The sequence below is a fragment of the Umbelopsis ramanniana genome (genome assembly GCF_025399195.1).
Source record: "Umbelopsis ramanniana AG unplaced genomic scaffold K450scaffold_12, whole genome shotgun sequence".
Taxonomy (NCBI): Eukaryota; Fungi; Mucoromycota; class Umbelopsidomycetes; order Umbelopsidales; family Umbelopsidaceae; genus Umbelopsis; species Umbelopsis ramanniana.
The window spans coordinates 213623-230911 of NW_026252098.1; the positions used below are offsets into that span (position 1 = coordinate 213623).

Below are 17289 nucleotides of genomic sequence, written 5' to 3' on the forward strand. Positions count from 1 at the left end.
TTCAATAGATCATCGTGGCTTAACACCCTCCATGTTATCCCGATTCTCCTCCCTATCATATTATTGGTTTGAAGCTCCACAGAAGAGTGGATCGGTGATTGAACATCATTTTCTCATGGAGAAGCTGGTCATTTTGAATAGCCATGGCAGGATAGATAGAGAACATGATTGCCAGAATTTAAATTGAAGTGAGCTTTTGTTTATGTCAAGCGAAAGTTAAAATGTCTCAGAAATAAAGACTGCAGGTGAGTTGGAAAATGCGGGGGGAAATTCTTTTTCGCAAGAACTTCAAACCTTGCGTTCCGATACTTCCAGTACTAATAAATAAGCTACAAACTGACGAACCCAGCCTGGCCCCACTTGACTCTATCATCTCGCTATGACTACTGCGACCACCGAAAGAAGTTTCAACGTTAGTGACGCACTCAAGCTAACTGGAAGAGTTTGCGTAGGTATGTCTGTTGTTTTCCCCAGGATCATCAACCAGTCCATCCCACTCTAGTGCCTAACCCCATGTCATCTAGTGACCGGTGCAGCCAGTGGTATGGGATATGAAATTGTTCGCGGATTTGCACAGTCGGATGCCCGTGGAATCGCTATGATCGACATAAACGATGACCTTGGTGAAAAGGTCCGTGGCGAGCTCTCAGCAGAATTTCCCAACGTAACATTCAAATACTACCATTTGAATATCAGTGAATATGAAGATGTGAGTATTTTTTATGGATAAGGTAGATGCTGATGGTAGTAGGATGGAAAAAGCTTATACTTTTGTGCACCAGGTACAAAAAATCTATGCACAGATTGTTGAGGATTTTGGCGAAATAAATGTGCAAGTCAGTTGCGCCGGAATAGCAGGCTATACCGCCGCCGTCGATCATACACCCGAGACTTGGCATAAAGTATTGAATGTCAACTTGCACGGAACCTTTTGGACGGCACAGGCTGCTGGCAGGTGAGTAACGAGATCCGTGACAAGTGGTTTTTAGTAAACCTGTATTAAAATCCCATTGTATTCTAGACAAATGATTAAGCAGAACAAAGGCGGTTCAATCATTATCATTGGTTCAATTTCAGCACATGTTGTGAATCGACCGGATTTCCAACCCGGGTTGAGCAATTACTGTATTTCCAAGGGCGCTTGCGTGCAAATGGCCAAAGTACTGGGTGTGGAATGGGCGCAACACAATATCCGCGTTAACAGTCTGTCACCTGGAAATATGAAGACTCCTCTGGCTCCTACCGACGAGAAGTCCATCAACTTTTTCAATCACTACACCCCCCTTGGTCGCATGGGTGCAGCATGGGAAGTAGCTGGTGCAGCTGTATATTTGGCCAGTGATGCTTCCTCTTTCCAAACCTCCACCGATATTCTGGTTGATGGTGGACTTGTACATTGGTAAATTTGGACCGACCAACACATGTAATAAAAACAAAACGCAAAATAAGACACTAGTGGCCACTGTATTACGAAGAGGGTGTGTGAAGGGGGGTTTGTCTTTTTTACAAAAAGGATCCACTTCTACCGGATCCAAACTTAGAACTCAATTCTCCAGCGCGTTTCAACATTTCCTGCTTGCGTTTGTAGTCCATCCGACTGCTTCCACCCTTTAGATCTTTTTCTCTATCAAACGGCCGCTTGGATGCATCTTCTTCTTCAAATGTCTTTGATTTGACATAATTTTTACGATGCATGTCCATAAGTGACATTGCGCGCTTTTCAGACTAAAGAAAAGTAAATATAATGAGTCGGGCAGATCAGGCTCAAATTGAGGACTTGAAAACTGCTACTCACGTTATACGCATTAACTTGATTCCGCAGTTCGATATCACGCTGTGACAGCTTTACGGGTTCGTCTTCTTCGTCATCTCGGTCTCTTGAACGCTTTTTGCCGGCCAAACGCTCTTCCAGCTTACGTTGTTTATCCGCAGGTGTGTCAGTCCATCCGCTGTTGTCCACTTTGTTCTTGACTTCTGATTTGCTGAACTGACGGGATTTGCCCTGTTCAACTAAATGAAGAATGAGTAATTGAAAATTGGGAGATACATCGTCGAATTGCAGTCAATCCACTAACCTCCTTTCAAAAACTGTGCTTCAGGTGGGACCAACATCCAGTCGCCTCGCTGCAATTTTCCTCCCTTGTCGTTTTGTTGCTATAGCAATGGTTAGATGGACAGTTTTCTAATATACAGATTCTAACTTTGCAGTAGATCTAACCTCTTCAGCAGCTTCCTTTGCTCTTCGAGCTCTTTCTTCAATCTCATTGATAGTGGAGCTTATGTCTTCGTCATCTTCCTGTAAAAATGTCAGACTACTGAACGTGCTATGCCATGATTTGAGCTGCTGCCACACGAACCTGCACAATCCCTCCAGGCAGAACAGGTCCAATAACATCGTCTTCATCATCTTCGTATCTACTAACAGGACCGCTGGGAAGTGAGGGTCCTAGGGGAGCTCTTCGACGCTTTGGCGCAGATTCTGCTGCTGGTGCAGGCTGGAGCATGTCTGGTGGCAATTCTGGAGCATAGGCGTCAATGTCATCCTCGTCGTCGTTGGGTTCAGCAACGGGATCTTCATTTTGTTGTCCTTCCTGTTCACTCTCTTCCTCGCGCTTGTTTTTCAGTAAATGTTCTGGAATGAACGGTCCAATCATGGTGTATAAAATTTGTTGAGAAGTAGAAACAGATCCAACACTAGCGGAGTTGGCCTGTCCTCGGCTTTTGATCTTCCCAATGCCTACATTAAGCATCTCCATTGGCCGACGCAACTTTGCTTTATTCATACCAAATCAAGCGATCGTCCTTTGCGGAGCAGCTTCTGGTATATTGCTGATTGCCGGTATCACACAATATAACGAACGCAGGAGAGCAGCACGAGCAAGAGCCCAACAGAATGCTTCAAGATTACATAGACGAAGAGCACTGCGACGAAGGAGGCAGCTTAACAATGAAACATCAAACCAAGCCGGATCAAATGAAAACTCTCCCAACTATGATTCTCCTCTCAGAATACCTTTCTTAGATACAGAAGAGGACGGAGAGGATAGTCTGCTTCTTTCGTCCTTCAAGGAGTGGACCGAGGCCGACGAGAGCAAGACATTGTTGAACTTACTATATGCTATTGCTGAAAATCAGAGTCGCAAAGGTAAGCATAGTGTCTCTATATGCTATTATATAATCCTATCTCATAACCATGTCATTATTAAACTGTTTAGGCTACATTCATCGTAAGCTATTTCTCCATCATCACACCTTCCCCGTTAATTTTTGACAGCTAACAATTTCCTGTGTTTAGGTGGTATAACATGTAACAAATGCAGTACTTCACCGATACGAGGACTGCGATACAAATGTGCCAACTGCGTTGATTTCGATCTTTGCGAAACTTGTGAGGCTGGTAACAGTCATAACCGAACCCACGTCTTTCTCAAAATCCGTATACCCATCCCTCCACTGGCGAACCCACGAAGCGCACTGTTACCAGCATTTTATCCCGGAAAAGACATAGAAGATACCAACCTTGATATAAGCAAACTTCGAGAACTTCAAAAGAAATCTCATTGTAAGTCTATGTAAATGTACGTTAGATCAAATCCAACACATTGATTGATATGATTCAATGTAGTCGATCAGGTCGAATTGGAGGCTTTATACGAACAATTCAAGTCATTATCTACAATCGAAGAAGGTGATGGAGGAATCGACAAGAGCACGTTTGAACAATGTCTGGGCCCACTTGGATTAGAAAAGAATTTGATCACTGAGCGAATATTTGCCTTTTTCGACCAAGATGGCGACAACATCATTAACTTCTCCGAACTGGTTACTGGCTTGAGTGTACTTTGCAAAGGCAACCTGGACGAAAAGATAAAGTGTGAGTACGGTGTCCTTTGCTGTTATAGTGAATAATTAGAATGCTTACGTTGGTGGTGATTTTACATAGATGCCTTCAAAGGTTACGATTTGGATAACGATGGCTATATCTCGCGGGACGAACTATTTAGAATGTTCAAGGCATACTTTTATCTGTCTATGGAACTAGTTCGGGATGTTGTGAGTGCTATGGAAGACGATATGATGGATAATTTCGAATTCTCAGCCTCACAGCCTGTGAGTGCTGCTTTCACAGTCGCCATCCCTTCCACTTCTTCGGACGAAGAAGACAATACGAGTCAGAATGGTGGCGCCACTAGTGGGAACGATGAGCCTAGGGTACGTGAAGACTCGAGAAATCGAGGGTCAAGGAGATTAAACACACGTAAAGAAGATTACTTTCAACAACAGTATGCCGATGAAGGAATTTCTCAACACAGTCCTCATGACCGACCAGAAGTACCCAGCTCATCGTCATCGGAATCTTCCATACTCGAAGACCCAGAACCAATGGATTCTCCCACCGATATTTCTGAATCTCACTGGCTTCCACCGCACGACGAGATGCCAACCTTCTCGTCCAGCGGCTTAAAGGAAAAGCAGCTCGTTACTGTGGAAGAAAAAGAGCCGAAAAAGCCATGGGAGGAAAAGTTTCCCATCATGGAGACGATGTCTCGAGATGCCATCGAGGAAATGGTGGAAAAGACGTTCAGAAGTATCGATACCAAACGTGAAGGATATATAAGCTACGAGGAATTCAAGCAATTTGTACAAACGGATTCCAGTATAGTTAGTTGGTTTGAAGCTCTAGGGACTGTATTCTAATGAATGTAATTTCATAAAGATATAATAAATTGGTAAAGAAACTAGTGATGCATCATCTACTTTGAGACTCGGTTGTGTAGCTTCATGCCACGGACGAACAAACTAAAAATAAAGGCGAGAAGCGCAAAGCCGACGGTGAGGGAATAGCTTAATTTCAGAGCTCTTTGGAAGCATGAGATAACCACCACTCGAATCTCCTCGGGTAAGGTATGGATAGCAGATGTTTCTCGACGAACCAAGTCTATGATCTAGAAAAATACAAGTGATTAGAAACGGATGGTTCTCACAACATGGAATGCCATCGAAAATTTGATCTACTTACTTCTTTGGCATCAGGTCCAGTGATGGTTTGTTCCAGGTATTCTTTCAGCTTTCCTTGGAAGACAGTGGATACCAAGGACAGACCAATGACTCCGCCAGTGGAGCGGAAGAGGTAAGATATACTGGAGATCGTTGCGATGTCTGCATCCGAATATATTCATGTTAATATTGCTTTTTTTAATCTATGTCCATTCATTCCCACTTCATCTTCAAACGCACCTTGAGATTCAACGGAAGACAGCATAGCAACGAGAGAAGAGGTCAAACCTCCTCCAGCAGAGAAACCATCGAGTAACATGGCGCCTATCTGCATCCAAGGAGGAGTAGATGGTATCCATGTAGAAATACCAAACATGGCCACGGTAAGTAGAAAATAGGTTCCAACCATATAAGATTTGAATCTGCCTGTGCTTGACATATATCGGCCAGCAGACATGGAGCCTATGGATACGCCTATGACTCTGGCTGATACCCAAAGTCCTGCTTTGGAAGCGGAGAAGCCCATGATTGCTACAAAGAACAATGGAGAAAAGTAGACCATAGAGGTGGAAGCCATCATGGAGAAGAAATTGCAAAAGGAACAGACAAGAGGATTACGCTGAATCATTAACCGCATGGGAAGAACAGGCAGTTTTGCAACGAAAGTTTCAACTGCAATAAAGCAAAGTAGCATGACACCAAAGCCAACTAATCCTGTGATAATTAACGGGTGACTCCAAGCCAGAGTATTGCCACCATAGGAGGTTGCAAGGATAATACAAATGATGGCAGTCACCAAAGTGAGCGCGCCGCCATAATCGACTTTCTTCAATTTGTCGGTGATATGATACGATCCATCCTCCTCAGCTTCCAGGTTGTAGTTTTTCAAAGGCCTGGTAAGCAAAAGCGCAAGTAGGAGCACAGGGATGTTAAGGTAAAAGCAATATCTCCAGCCAAATCTCTCAGTGATCCAGCCACCTAGAGGTGCTCCCAAACTGCCACCAACAGCAAATGCGGTATTAGCATATCCCTGGTAAACACCACGTTCCCTCAGTGTCACAAGATCGCTTGTGATCACACTGCTCATCGTGTTTAAACCACCACCACCAATGCCTTTTGTAAAGTGTGCATTAGTAATATTGCCACTGATGGTGGTATATAGATGAAACTTTCCTATTTACCTGCAATGACTCTGGCAACGACGAGAAAGTTGAGATTTGGTGCAATACCACAAAGCAAGGAGCCAATGAGAAAAGCACCTTGTGCGAACATATACGCAGTTTTGCGGCCGAAGATATCGGATATTCTACCATCTGTAGAACAACAGCATAGAGAGTGGGGGGAAATAATAATAAAAAATAAATCAATCAATCGCTATGCTAGGTTTTTTCCAACGTAGTGACTTACACAATGGCTGTAACGCAGTGTAACTCAAAAGGTATGCGGTTGCGATCAATACGATTTGGTTGGAACGTTGGAATTCGCTGCCGATCTGGCTCATTACTACAGCTACAATGCTGGTGTCTAAAGCAGCCAGGAGAACACCTGTCCATAAACTAGTTGAAGGAATTTGAAGAATTCAGTTAGGTCTACTTTGCTGTGATAGATCTGGAAGGCTAAGGATTCATGGCTTACCCGAGCAAAACGTTGATCCTTTTGGCTCCATTCAACCTTTTGGTAATAATGTCTTCATTGCTTTCGTAAACTGATTCTACGTCCGATTCGTCAGTGTGTGTGTTGTCTGTGGGAAGGTCCACAGCCTGATATGATTTGGTATTGCCGCTTCTAGCCAATATAGGTTGATTCGCAACTTCATCGTCTTTGAACAACGGCATTGTACTTCACTGCTTTGAAAGACGCTAGAGCCAGCGTATAAAAAAGAGTGTGGGATAAAAACTCAGATGAATAAACCTTGGATGGCCAAGTCCTTTAGCAATTATGAGTCACGCAATACGATAGCTTCGTTGGGCAAAATGTAAATAAAATACATGGATGTAGTCCGTTTACTTTGTCTGCTGTAAGACCGGCAGTAGCAGAATATACATATCATCCGACTGTTCGCAATACCGGCCTCTCGGTCCGATGAAACAAAAAATCATGAAAAAAAATTGGGCAGCCACTGGCTATGAGATGCAGTACGAAAAAAATGGGAACACAAAATGTAGCTAAGCCAAAGACGTTCCTTTCAGATGCTTGGAGGACACCTCCATGTCGACAATCCATTGTCCATTGGTAGTAGTATCTTCTTCTCCACTGTCACTATCTTCAGCCATCGACGGCTTATACCGGACACGACTAACGCAGCAATATGGAGTCTCCAATAGGGTAGATTCCTGAAATCAAATACATAGTGTCAATTTGAGTTTTAAAAACCATTGCAATGTTTTAAGCTCAGTCCCATTACCTGTTTGTAGGATTCCAGCAAGGCATTGATGCCCGCAGCGTGGGTGATAAGGACAACGACAATATCTCTCCTCGTCATATCTTGCTTGAGCATGCCAATGCGATTAGCTTTCACATCGCAAGCGATCATTGTGTCCATTGATCGTCGTAAATCATTGAAACGCTCTTCCATCTCGACTCGTTTTTCTGGAAAGACAAATTCGTCTCGTATAGGAGAGTACTGCCAGTCCATTGACAGTACCTTTGATATCTCGACATGGTTGCGTGCTATGTCTTGTATTTTGCGCTTCACCATCTGCTGCGCAGTACATTCCACGTCTTCAAAAAATCGTTCGGTCATCCATTCGCCAGCGGCTGGTTCCAAACGTAAAAAGGTTTGTTTGGCGTGTTGTAAACCACGGGCAATGCCCACAGCGGTATCGATGCATCGTTGAAATGGTGAACATAAGAATACTATAGTCGAGTTTTCGAGTTTAACATCTTTCTCTCGTAGCAAGTCAATTAAATAGGCCCCAGTCTTCTGCGATTGTAGTTGTCCCTACAAAGAATACCAAGTTACTTGATAATCGTTCCTGATCATGTAGCTTAGTAAAATCTGTATATACCTTTTCAGATAAAGGTGGATCCCATATACCATCGGAAGGGTCAGCTTGCCAGTTTTTGTCGACGTGATCTAATTGATCAGGGGCGAGAATAGTAGTTGTAGAAAGGGAGCTAAGTGTTGAGTGAAAAAACTAATACATATTGCGAGTCGCACTTCAGGCTCCTACCTTGCCTCTCTCCATGTCGGACGATAAACACCGTCCTTGACAGGGTCGGCATAGTTTTGTTGCTCGACAGCTAAAGGAGTTGATGGTGGGGAGTACAAGAGAAAGCTAGAAATAGACGAAATAAAAGCGGAAGAGAAGAAAATAGTGCCATTGAGAGTGCGGAAATCATTATCACGTGTGAATAAACACGAAATGTTCCACGTGATGGAGGTCAATTGGCTGAGCACGGTCGCAATATACGGTGGTTGTTTCGTACAATGGAAACAATAACACACAATAACACATTGATTGCTTGCCTGACTGAGCTGAGACATGAAGTAAACCATGAGATCGAGACTAGAGGTCTTGAACTGCCTGTGTGTCAACGGCCTTCATATTTTATTTTGTTATCATTGGGTGTAAACAGCAGCCAATTTAATATACTAAAGCTCATTAACCTTGTCTTGCTTCAAACTGACATGACCATTGTTACCCTCTTCTACGCTCTCCGCTACATCTTCATAGACATCGAATCGTCGTTGTGAGTAAATAGGAATATGTTTTCGTCTATTGATAATGTCTTGCGGATCTTGGTAGTAGAATAGTTTGTGGCTAGTACCAAATGTTCTCCTTATAATGTTTATTTTTTAACTACTTACCTATTTCAGCATAAATGATGGCTTCTGACTCCTCGCATGTCGCCTTTACATCACCGTTGGGACCAACGATAGTAGAATGGCCCCAGGCGTGGTAGGCTGCAGATTCATCTCGAGCTGGAGAGCAAGCAGCTACATACATTTGGTTATCTACCGCACTGTAAAAATGGTGTGAATGCCTATGTGCCGTTGAACCATGTAAATTGACTTCCAGAATGCTCACCGTGCACGTTGCAATAATTCCCAGTGCATAGGTCCGGTTGTGGTGTTGAAGGCTCCCGGATAGATCATGGCAATGCAGCCCTTTCGCGCAGCAATCATGGCCATTTCCGGAAATCTGTATTGAACGCTTTGTTAGACCATGTCCTCCAGCAATCTCAATGTGCTTCCAACGCCCTACCTAATGTCATAACAAATGCCAGCACCAATTTTGCCGTAACCTATAAAAAAAAAAGTTTCATCAGTACGTACATGTAGGTAACTGACACGTTGAATATACTTATACATACTGGTATCAACATGGGTCAACCAGGACCCAGCAGATAAAATGTCGCTCTCCTATGTCAAGCTACTGCGTCAATACCTCATTAAACTATATGCACCCTACTACCGTTACTATACCTGAAAGCGAATTCCACCAGGAATATCTATATCAAACAAGTGTACTTTTCTATGCGTTGCAATCAGGGAGCCAGATGGGTCGTACACTGTAAGTGTGTTGAAGATCTTTCCCGTTGCTTCTTCTTTCTCGGGAATAGAACCTTAAAATTGCATGATGTGTGAACACGATGAAGTACCGTACATCTAAGCTAAATTGGTTCCCACAAACCTCCAAAAAGATAAACATTTGCGTCCTGTAGAAGCTACATTAGTACCCATTTACATGAATAACATATAACAGAGGCTCATACCTTTGCCATAGATGCCAACGCCTTGGTAGATGTGCCCTCAGGGATTGTTTCTGCGTAGTCAGGGAAAAAGTTTGTTCCGTAAGGAGAGTTGAAGCACTCCTACATGAGCTCATATGAGTATGACAGGATGCTTTGATTCCATAGCTTGACAGAATATTTTGGTTTCAACTGTACCGGGAGGACAACTATATTGGCACCGTTTTTAGAGGCTTCTAAAACTTTAGCGCGAGCGTGCTTCAAGTTCTTTTCTTTATCTGCTGTTACAGCAAGCTGTACTAATGCAAGTTTGAATGGGGATCCTGCAACCGACATTGAACGTGACAAAACTGGCAATGAGGGGATGAATCGCTTGGTGATGGCACTAAGCATAGAAAGAAAGCGTTGTGGTGGGCAGGTTGTCAACTGAGATTCAAATGCGTCGTTCAAATTGGTTCTTTTTCATTTCTTCACTATGCGGATTTTTTCATTACTATCTGAAACATATGTAATGGTTTTCACCGCCAATGATGGTATTGTTTCGAAATCTCAATTAAAGCAGTTGACCTCCTTATCGCTTTTTATCTATTTGTGACCTATCATGACACATACGCTGAAGAACATATGGCACAAGGTGACAGCCCCAGACTCGCCACCACCAAACGAACCATTGCCGCCGTCCGAAGATCAGATTGATATTCCTACATTTCCTGCATATGATCCCGTCATGAGCGAGATTTACCGTCACCGACGGCATGTTGGTGTCAATTTAGGATCCATGTTCATTCTGGAAAAGTGGCTATGCCCGCCAGCCTTGTGTTCTTGGATTATTTCCAAACCCTGGGAATCAGAACTAGACTTTCTTAACGCTGCAGGACCGGCACTACAAGCTCGAGAAGCGCTTGAAGAGCACTGGCGAACGTTCATAACTGAGTCCGATTTTGAATGGATGCAGTCGATTGGAATCAATGCTGTTCGCGTACCCATAGGTTACTGGGTTGCCGGACAAGACTTTATGATTGGCGATTTTAAGAAATACCAAGGCGTCTACGATTCAGCATGGGCGAGACTTTTAACTGTGATTGATATGGCTGGGAGGCATAATATTGGCGTTTTAATTGACTTGCACGGTGCACCAGGTACGAAGCATCCATTCCCTCACTGCTTATTGGCTTCTTGACTGGTCGCTGACGATTGTTTAATTAGGAGGTCAAAACGGAGATACTCATTGTGGAATTTCGACCCATAGGGCGGAGCTTTTCAACTCTAATCACACAATGGATGTCGCCCTTCAAGCCTTGACGCGGTTGGCGAAAGATCTAGCACCCATCAATCACATAATTGGTCTCCAAGTACTAAACGAACCAATCGATCACCCTGAGTTAGCCACCTTTTATCAAAAGGCATACAAAGCCATTCGGTCTGTGCATCCTGACATTGTGCTGCCTATTTACTTTGGCGATGCGTGGAACATAAAAAAGTATTCAACATGGCTGAACCAATCTGCCATGAAGTTTGTGGTCGTCGATACCCACCAATACTTTTGCCACATGCCAGCTGATCATGCCAAATCTGTCGAGCAGCACATAAAGGATGTACAAACTAATATTGCCTCTCAACTCCAGTTTAGCGCAAACAATGTGACTGGCAATGTGATTGTAGGGGAATGGAGTGTCGTACTCAATGGAAAAAGTATTGAGAAATCCCGACGAAACGATGCCGAAGCTATGAAATCATTTGGTCAAGTCCAACAAGCTGTCTACGATCAAAACTGTGCAGGCTGGTTCTACTGGAATTACCGAACTGGCGATGACGGCTGGTATTGGAGTTTCCGTTATTGCGTCCGTAATGGCATTATGCCGTCGCATTATCACCAAGGACAAATATCCCCGGATGCTGTGCAAAAAGTACACCAGCAAGCCAAGGAAGAAACGGACAAACGAATGGAAACGGCTTTCACACAACATACTAACTATTGGAGCAATCATGGACTGCCAAATTGCCCTGATTTCTGGCGATTTCAGGAAGGATTTAAGGCTGGCTCTACTGTTGCCCTTCGGTTTCTGACTAATGGTCAGGGTAGTAGAATAGGCTTCAAACGCCAGCTGACAGTGGAGTACAGTGATGACCATCTGCGGCGTCATCACGGAAGCACCAAATCTGTCTTGTGGCACTTTGAACATGGTTTTGTGCAAGGCTTGGAAGCCATTGACCAGATTATCCAGCAAACAATTGCAAGATAATGATGATGTGTTTTCTAATAAACAAACGTTCGTTAAAATAGCGATTTCCAATGTTTTATTCTCTTTTTGATAATTTTTTCAAAAAAATTAGATAGTGAGAATCCCCTGAGAGGGGGGGGATTTGCTTGCAAAGTTATATACATTCAAAAAGGTATTAAAAAAAAAATTCACAAAAAGTGACAAACATTTGGGTGGTATCTATGAGCAAGCCGGTTGCTACTGTTTGAAAACTGAAAGTTTCAGGTGGGGTGGGGGTGGGGGGGCTATCTAGAGAAAGGAAAATGAATTGACGAATACTGAGTTCTTTATGTGCGTGAGGTCCACGCCATGATGGTCTTGCTCAAAACGACGATCAGATGGTACTGTTCCAGTTTGCATATTGGGTAAAATTTCGTCCTTCGTACTTGCAGAAAGGGTAATCCGACATTGCAGGTCAAAATTTGCCGTCGGAGTTGCAGTGGCAGTAACAATATCCGTACCTCCAATGGACTGCCAGGAAGAGCTGGAGAGGGTAGAATTGGTGGTAGCAGCTTTGACTTCATCCAGTGAACAGGAGTAAGTAGGTGTGGCTGGCATATCGAAGGAGAGCGGAGATGGAATCGTGGCGGCCGCTTCCTCTTCAGCACAGGTAGGTGATTGGGGTGGTGTGCGAGGTTTGGCACATGCCCTGGCAGCAGTTTCTGGAATAGGTAATGGAACTGCTGTAGAAGATTCGTGACATATGGATAGACGAGTGAAATGTCGGCAAGAAGCGATTTGTCTCCTTAGTTCATGAAGTTGGATACGCTTATCAGGATTGATACAGAAGATACGTTTTATGATCTCATTCAATTCAGTTGTGATGGGTAGTATGGATAGTAAAAAATCCGGATTCTGCAAGTATGCATTAAAAGTATCATCTTTCACGCTGGCTTGTTTCCAGGGATTTCGGCCGGCGGTTAAATTAATGAGGATCACCCCTAATGACCAAACATCGTTGGGTGCTGACTTGTAAGGTTTGCTATTTCGATGAATCCCTCCTTGGCATTCTGTTTGTTTGAAAGCGAGGATTGTAGGAAATCGAGAATTTATGATTATTTTTGTTGGTTTTTGTTTGGTTTTTTTTTTTTTTTTTTATAAGAAAGATAATTCAATGATTAGTAAATATACCTATTGGGCAAGAACGATATACTGTTCAAAGACCTTACCTGGAGAGAAATAAAAAGTACTTCCACATCCAAAATCAACAGAGTCTTCATCTGTTGTAGCGAGTCCGAAATCAGCGAGCTTGACACGGGTACCACCTTCGAATACAAGTATATTTTCAGGTTTGAGATCACGGTGATATACACCATAGTGATGACAGTACATGACAGCATCAATGATTTGAAGAAAAACTCGACGGATAGCACGGTCGTTGCCCGCATAACAATTGGTTTCGGTAATAGCATTAAATAGATCTCCTTCTCGGGAGTATTCTAGTATCATGTAGATACATTCGGTAGTGTGAATGACTTTCTCCAGTGTCAAGATATTAGGATGATCTGACAGCATTTGATGGAGAGCAATTTCTCTTTGTTGGAAACCATGTTGTCGTTTTGTCAGGCCGATTCTATTAAGACATTTGACGGCGTAGTGTTTACGAGTAAGAACATGTCTTCCAAGATAAACTGCACCGTATGCTCCCAAGCCTAGTAAGCCTACGATTTCCAGACGGTCATTGTCAATAAAGGTACCGATACGCTGAGCGGGATCACAGGTGCCTCTGGCTGTTCGTGTTGTCATGTAGTTGCTTCAAAAGGGGGGCAGGGGACGTTGGTTCACAGGAAATGACAAGAAAGTGAAAGAGAGATGATGGAAAGAGAGAAGGAGGAAAAAGAAATGTGTGGTCAAATCATGCACAGCTTATGTGAAACCTTTCGTCTTATATAGGATGGGGGACCTTTGAGTGAATTTATCCACTGAAATAAAAATAACGCCCTCCAAGAAAAAAAAATTTGCATAAAGAAAAGGGCGCCCAAAAAGCCTTTTACTGTTCCATGAATGGAAGGCATACTCACGCGCATGGCCCTAATTCCCCCTTCGTTTTCTTTTTTGATTTGCTGTCTATTTCTCTGCTGTTGCAGCCATCTAAAGCGGGCGCTCACCTAATGAAAATGATCTCATACCTTGGTCGCTTGCAGTAGACTTGCAGATGGCAAACCTTCTCATGTCCCAACTTTAAATGTCCATCTACTTATTTCCACGCCCTTGCCCTTAGCAAATGCTTTGTGTAACAGCATGTCTTTTTTTGGAGGATATGATGCGGAGCATCACTTGGTAGCCAAGCCTTGGGATGGGCTATCGGTTTGTCTTCGGTGGGAAGGATTCAATAAAAGTTTCGAACCATAACCTCGCATCGTCATAGGTGTACCCCAAAACCTTACCCCGAGCAGTGAATAGCAGGAGAAAAATCTGACACACCTAAATCATTTTTTTCCCAGCAGCATATTTCCCTGAAATTGCTCATGCTCCCCAGTTCCCTACTCAATATGCAAATTTACGCTTTCGCCTTGCTTGGCGAATGTTAAGGTGTAAATTGTCAATCATCTCAAACCACTCCTTTCCCTAGTTTTCATTTAACGGCATAAGAATAGCAACATGTGCTGTTATTTACCTCTACCGTAGGCTTTTTTTGTCAACCTCAAACAATCATTCAAAAATATCAGGTCAGAAAAAAAAAACTGACGATATACCTGTTGATACCCCCCCCCCGACTTCGCATCAGCTGCAGCGGTTTAGATTTTGCAATCTTGCATGGTTGTGGCTAGACCATTTTCTTATAATTTGAAAGGTGCTGTTTTGTTCTACGAACAGGTGCGGCTTTTTCTTTGGGGAAAAATGTTGAATGTCTCAACGCATGTGAACTACAACGTTTAAACCCAGAGTCCCATCATCCATACTTAATGTATCGTGGCATGCATCTCAGCAATAAAGTTCATCATCTCCACATATTATAAACTTAGCATTACGCAAAACGCACAATGATTATGAAAAAGCCAGAGACTGAACAATTTTCTTTATACTCTGGTTACATATCTAGACATTGTTAAGCCAGTATCATCATGCAAAGAAGTCCTTTGGCATTAACAATGTGAACAGAACCATTCTCTTTCTTTTTACAACTAAACCTTAAAACTAAAAAGGCTACTACGCTATATTGGAAGTAGGTATATGAGGGTGTGACCTTTCCTCTTGGTCATCCGACTGACGATCACTCGATTCAGTCGCCTGAATGGTTGTTTCATTGCTAATCACTGGTGTTGAGGCGGAAGAGACGTCTTCTAACGATGACAGAGTACTTTCGCTCCTTGCCGGCGGAATCTCCATTTGGGGTAACTGGGCAATGCCGATCGTGTCGCTTTTGTGGCCAGCATTACGCACCATCACAGGTAAAGTGCCCATCCTAAAGTAAAACCAAAGTAGGCAGTCGGCGCATATGATTAGCAAAAGTTTATCAGCGGTAAATATTGGCCCACAACAAATAGCGCCAGCCTGGGCATTTCCCCCCAGCCTATTCCCAAAAAAAAAAAAAAATACAAAAAAAAGCCCATCCCACAGTGCCTGAACTGAACATACCTTGCATAAAACATTTGAAGTCGTAATCGGATAGACTCTTGATACAGATCATGAATACTTCGGCTATTGTAGTAGCCTTGGCGAGCATTTCGTACAAATACATAGAATTCGCAAACAGCCACCAAACGGTCACGACAATATCGGTCAATACAGGCCCAGTCGTCATAGTAAGCAATTCGAAATCGAAAAGGTAACGGTGATCCATCGTTTCTACCACAGGCTTGACAACCTTTGAAGTGTCCCTGAGTGTTGCCGCTGAATCTTTCCCATATCATACTCTTCTGTGCCGTGATTCGAAGTTGGACATCGATGGGACGATTGGCTTGTTGGTCAGCAAACCCAACAGGTGCTTCTTCTATAAAACATTTGTTCATGACAATGGCATCAATGATTTTCTTAGCCGAGAGTCGTGGGTTGGGTCCAAATCGAAGACAGGGTTCTACATCCTCAGCTTGGCAATTTTTCATAAAGGAATTGGTATGTAATTTCTTGAGCGGCAGGCTTCTTCCAGTGGCGATAAAATCTTGAAATTCTCCCAGTACTAGGTCGTCAATATTTGTGGCGGTGGAGTCGAGATCAGCTCCATTTTGAGACTGTCGTTTGGATGAGCCATTTAGCAGTGCTGTCATATCGGCTAATCCTCTTACTCCTGCGTCGCTCATAGCCGATGATGACCGCTTTGCTTGTTCTCCAGAGTCCGATTCTTCTTTCTCTTCTTCATTATTCTTGAGTTCCATCTCCTCCATTTTTATTCGTAGTTCTTTAAGTTGCATCTGTTCAGCATGCAACCGATCACGAGTTTCTTTGAGTTGGTTTTCCAAGTGTCGTTGTGCCACTTCTAAATTGTATTTCTCTCGCTTTTCGTTCGCAACCATGCCATTCGCTTCTTCGAACAATCGTCGACTAAGGTCTTCGAGTTCATTCTCTACCATATCTTTTGAATGTTGAATTTCCGCTACCCGTTCAATTTCATCAACATACTTTTCATTAAGGAGTTCCATGTCGTTTTGCAAAGCCATAAATGCATCTGTCTTTGCGTCCAAGTCATCTTCCAACTCTTCGATTCTCTTTGTCATGTCTTCAATCTTTTTTGATTGACTCTTTATACTTTCCGTTTCATCCTTCAACTTTTGCTGCAAGTGTTTGATTTCTTCTAGTTCTTGAGCCTTGTCATTTTGTAGTCGTTCAACGGCTGGGATTATTTGGTCACACAAAGCACAGTGCTTCGAGTCGCTTGACACTAATATATGGGCACATGGACATTCGACTCGATCACTCCTTCCAATGGAATTGAGACTATACGAGCTACTTGTGCGTACTTTAGGTTTTCGAGCCGGTAATGGACTAGATGCACTTGGTGAGCGAGCATCCGGCGACACTGGCAATGGTACCATGCTGGCTTCTACATTGGTCTGCCCAGTGGACTTTGGTACATGCTCGATGACGGCTTGAAGTCTTGAATACAGATTAGCAATGTCGTTGGCTGTTATATCCTCATTTTTCTGAAGCGACTTCGAGGCATTAGCATGATCATCTGGAAGCTTAATGGTTTGGGGCTCTATAGCTTCGGGCTTTTCGACATCTTGCTTATGTGCGCCACTTGAACCGACAGTGTCATGCTCGTCCATGTTATTAGGTGGTGTGGACGAAACATGGTCTTCGTCCATTGACATAATTATTACAGACGGGGTGGATAGATCTGTAAGGGCCCAATAATGCCGATATCGTTTTCAACAGTAGCCAAAATTTTGTCATC

The 17289-nt window shown here is 43.2% G+C and overlaps 9 protein-coding genes across 9 annotated transcripts; 3 read left to right on the forward strand and 6 right to left on the reverse strand.

Moving 5' to 3' along the window:
- Positions 1–303: 303 nt before the first annotated feature.
- On the forward strand, positions 304–1453 carry K450DRAFT_229992 (uncharacterized protein). Its single transcript, XM_051587177.1, has 4 exons — positions 304–452; positions 525–709; positions 783–955; positions 1022–1453. The coding sequence occupies exons 1-4, from the start codon at positions 380–382 to the stop codon at positions 1401–1403; spliced, it is 813 nt and encodes a 270-aa protein (XP_051446942.1). The 5' UTR covers positions 304–379; the 3' UTR covers positions 1404–1453.
- On the reverse strand, positions 1454–2698 carry K450DRAFT_229997 (uncharacterized protein). Its single transcript, XM_051587178.1, has 4 exons — positions 2219–2698; positions 2076–2154; positions 1796–2010; positions 1454–1725 (listed from the first exon to the last, which is right to left on the reverse strand). Exons 1-4 carry the CDS (start codon positions 2405–2407, stop codon positions 1504–1506), a joined length of 705 nt encoding a protein of 234 aa, XP_051446943.1. The 5' UTR covers positions 2408–2698; the 3' UTR covers positions 1454–1503.
- A 1-nt stretch (position 2699) lies between these two features.
- On the forward strand, positions 2700–4726 carry K450DRAFT_230003 (uncharacterized protein). Its single transcript, XM_051587179.1, has 4 exons — positions 2700–3145; positions 3296–3562; positions 3626–3874; positions 3944–4726. Exons 1-4 carry the CDS (start codon positions 2734–2736, stop codon positions 4696–4698), a joined length of 1683 nt encoding a protein of 560 aa, XP_051446944.1. The 5' UTR covers positions 2700–2733; the 3' UTR covers positions 4699–4726.
- Positions 4727–7028, reverse strand: K450DRAFT_230009 (uncharacterized protein). The gene is made up of 7 exons (XM_051587180.1): positions 6987–7028; positions 6634–6925; positions 6406–6554; positions 6180–6311; positions 5239–6111; positions 5021–5160; positions 4727–4946 (listed from the first exon to the last, which is right to left on the reverse strand). Exons 2-7 carry the CDS (start codon positions 6831–6833, stop codon positions 4755–4757), a joined length of 1686 nt encoding a protein of 561 aa, XP_051446945.1. The 5' UTR covers positions 6834–6925; positions 6987–7028; the 3' UTR covers positions 4727–4754.
- Positions 6982–8460, reverse strand: K450DRAFT_230012 (uncharacterized protein). The gene is made up of 4 exons (XM_051587181.1): positions 8172–8460; positions 8007–8074; positions 7403–7939; positions 6982–7331 (listed from the first exon to the last, which is right to left on the reverse strand). The coding sequence occupies exons 1-4, from the start codon at positions 8221–8223 to the stop codon at positions 7164–7166; spliced, it is 825 nt and encodes a 274-aa protein (XP_051446946.1). The 5' UTR covers positions 8224–8460; the 3' UTR covers positions 6982–7163.
- A 1-nt stretch (position 8461) lies between these two features.
- Positions 8462–10261, reverse strand: K450DRAFT_230023 (uncharacterized protein). Its single transcript, XM_051587182.1, has 9 exons — positions 9892–10261; positions 9718–9816; positions 9636–9660; positions 9428–9567; positions 9316–9364; positions 9207–9246; positions 9030–9143; positions 8810–8964; positions 8462–8739 (listed from the first exon to the last, which is right to left on the reverse strand). The coding sequence occupies exons 1-9, from the start codon at positions 10084–10086 to the stop codon at positions 8594–8596; spliced, it is 963 nt and encodes a 320-aa protein (XP_051446947.1). The 5' UTR covers positions 10087–10261; the 3' UTR covers positions 8462–8593.
- Positions 10191–11990, forward strand: K450DRAFT_230029 (uncharacterized protein). Its single transcript, XM_051587183.1, has 2 exons — positions 10191–10832; positions 10900–11990. Exons 1-2 carry the CDS (start codon positions 10295–10297, stop codon positions 11934–11936), a joined length of 1575 nt encoding a protein of 524 aa, XP_051446948.1. The 5' UTR covers positions 10191–10294; the 3' UTR covers positions 11937–11990.
- A 1-nt stretch (position 11991) lies between these two features.
- Positions 11992–13906, reverse strand: K450DRAFT_230032 (uncharacterized protein). Its single transcript, XM_051587184.1, has 2 exons — positions 13124–13906; positions 11992–12964 (listed from the first exon to the last, which is right to left on the reverse strand). Exons 1-2 carry the CDS (start codon positions 13698–13700, stop codon positions 12204–12206), a joined length of 1338 nt encoding a protein of 445 aa, XP_051446949.1. The 5' UTR covers positions 13701–13906; the 3' UTR covers positions 11992–12203.
- Positions 13907–14900: 994 nt separating this feature from the next.
- On the reverse strand, positions 14901–17254 carry K450DRAFT_230036 (uncharacterized protein). The gene is made up of 2 exons (XM_051587185.1): positions 15534–17254; positions 14901–15360 (listed from the first exon to the last, which is right to left on the reverse strand). The coding sequence occupies exons 1-2, from the start codon at positions 17204–17206 to the stop codon at positions 15105–15107; spliced, it is 1929 nt and encodes a 642-aa protein (XP_051446950.1). The 5' UTR covers positions 17207–17254; the 3' UTR covers positions 14901–15104.
- Between the last annotated feature and the right edge of the window lie 35 nt (positions 17255–17289).

Bases quoted from the DNA above. Each gene is read 5' to 3' on its own strand.
- K450DRAFT_229992 (XM_051587177.1), top strand. From the start codon at position 380: ATGACTACTGCGACCACCGAAAGAAGTTTCAACGTTAGTGACGCACTC. The intron at 453-524 runs GTATGTCTGTTG...CATGTCATCTAG, and splicing joins AACTGGAAGAGTTTGCGTAG to TGACCGGTGCAGCCAGTGGT. The intron at 956-1,021 runs GTGAGTAACGAG...ATTGTATTCTAG, and splicing joins ACGGCACAGGCTGCTGGCAG to ACAAATGATTAAGCAGAACA.
- K450DRAFT_230032 (XM_051587184.1), bottom strand. From the start codon at position 13,700: ATGACAACACGAACAGCCAGAGGCACCTGTGATCCCGCTCAGCGTATC. The intron at 12,965-13,123 runs GTAAGGTCTTTG...TCAAACAAACAG, and splicing joins TACTTTTTATTTCTCTCCAG to AATGCCAAGGAGGGATTCAT.
- K450DRAFT_230012 (XM_051587181.1), bottom strand. From the start codon at position 8,223: ATGCCGACCCTGTCAAGGACGGTGTTTATCGTCCGACATGGAGAGAGG. The intron at 8,075-8,171 runs GTAGGAGCCTGA...CTGATCAATTAG, and splicing joins CCGACATGGAGAGAGGCAAG to ATCACGTCGACAAAAACTGG. The intron at 7,332-7,402 runs GTAATGGGACTG...ATTTGATTTCAG, and splicing joins TGCTGGAATCCTACAAACAG to GAATCTACCCTATTGGAGAC.
- K450DRAFT_230036 (XM_051587185.1), bottom strand. From the start codon at position 17,206: ATGTCAATGGACGAAGACCATGTTTCGTCCACACCACCTAATAACATG. The intron at 15,361-15,533 runs GTATGTTCAGTT...GTTTTACTTTAG, and splicing joins CTTCAAATGTTTTATGCAAG to GATGGGCACTTTACCTGTGA.
- K450DRAFT_230029 (XM_051587183.1), top strand. From the start codon at position 10,295: ATGACACATACGCTGAAGAACATATGGCACAAGGTGACAGCCCCAGAC. The intron at 10,833-10,899 runs GTACGAAGCATC...TTGTTTAATTAG, and splicing joins TGACTTGCACGGTGCACCAG to GAGGTCAAAACGGAGATACT.
- K450DRAFT_229997 (XM_051587178.1), bottom strand. From the start codon at position 2,407: ATGATGAAGACGATGTTATTGGACCTGTTCTGCCTGGAGGGATTGTGC. The intron at 2,155-2,218 runs GTTAGATCTACT...CCATTGCTATAG, and splicing joins CAAAGGAAGCTGCTGAAGAG to CAACAAAACGACAAGGGAGG. The intron at 1,726-1,795 runs GTGAGTAGCAGT...ACTTTTCTTTAG, and splicing joins ATCAAGTTAATGCGTATAAC to TCTGAAAAGCGCGCAATGTC.
- K450DRAFT_230009 (XM_051587180.1), bottom strand. From the start codon at position 6,833: ATGCCGTTGTTCAAAGACGATGAAGTTGCGAATCAACCTATATTGGCT. The intron at 6,555-6,633 runs GTAAGCCATGAA...TCCTTCAACTAG, and splicing joins AGGATCAACGTTTTGCTCGG to TTTATGGACAGGTGTTCTCC. The intron at 6,312-6,405 runs GTAAGTCACTAC...GTTGTTCTACAG, and splicing joins CACTGCGTTACAGCCATTGT to ATGGTAGAATATCCGATATC.
- K450DRAFT_230023 (XM_051587182.1), bottom strand. From the start codon at position 10,086: ATGCTTAGTGCCATCACCAAGCGATTCATCCCCTCATTGCCAGTTTTG. The intron at 9,365-9,427 runs GTATAGTAACGG...AGCTTGACATAG, and splicing joins CTGGTGGAATTCGCTTTCAG to GAGAGCGACATTTTATCTGC. The intron at 8,740-8,809 runs GTAAGTAGTTAA...TCTACTACCAAG, and splicing joins CATCATTTATGCTGAAATAG to ATCCGCAAGACATTATCAAT.
- K450DRAFT_230003 (XM_051587179.1), top strand. From the start codon at position 2,734: ATGCCTACATTAAGCATCTCCATTGGCCGACGCAACTTTGCTTTATTC. The intron at 3,563-3,625 runs GTAAGTCTATGT...GATTCAATGTAG, and splicing joins ACTTCAAAAGAAATCTCATT to TCGATCAGGTCGAATTGGAG. The intron at 3,875-3,943 runs GTGAGTACGGTG...GATTTTACATAG, and splicing joins CCTGGACGAAAAGATAAAGT to ATGCCTTCAAAGGTTACGAT.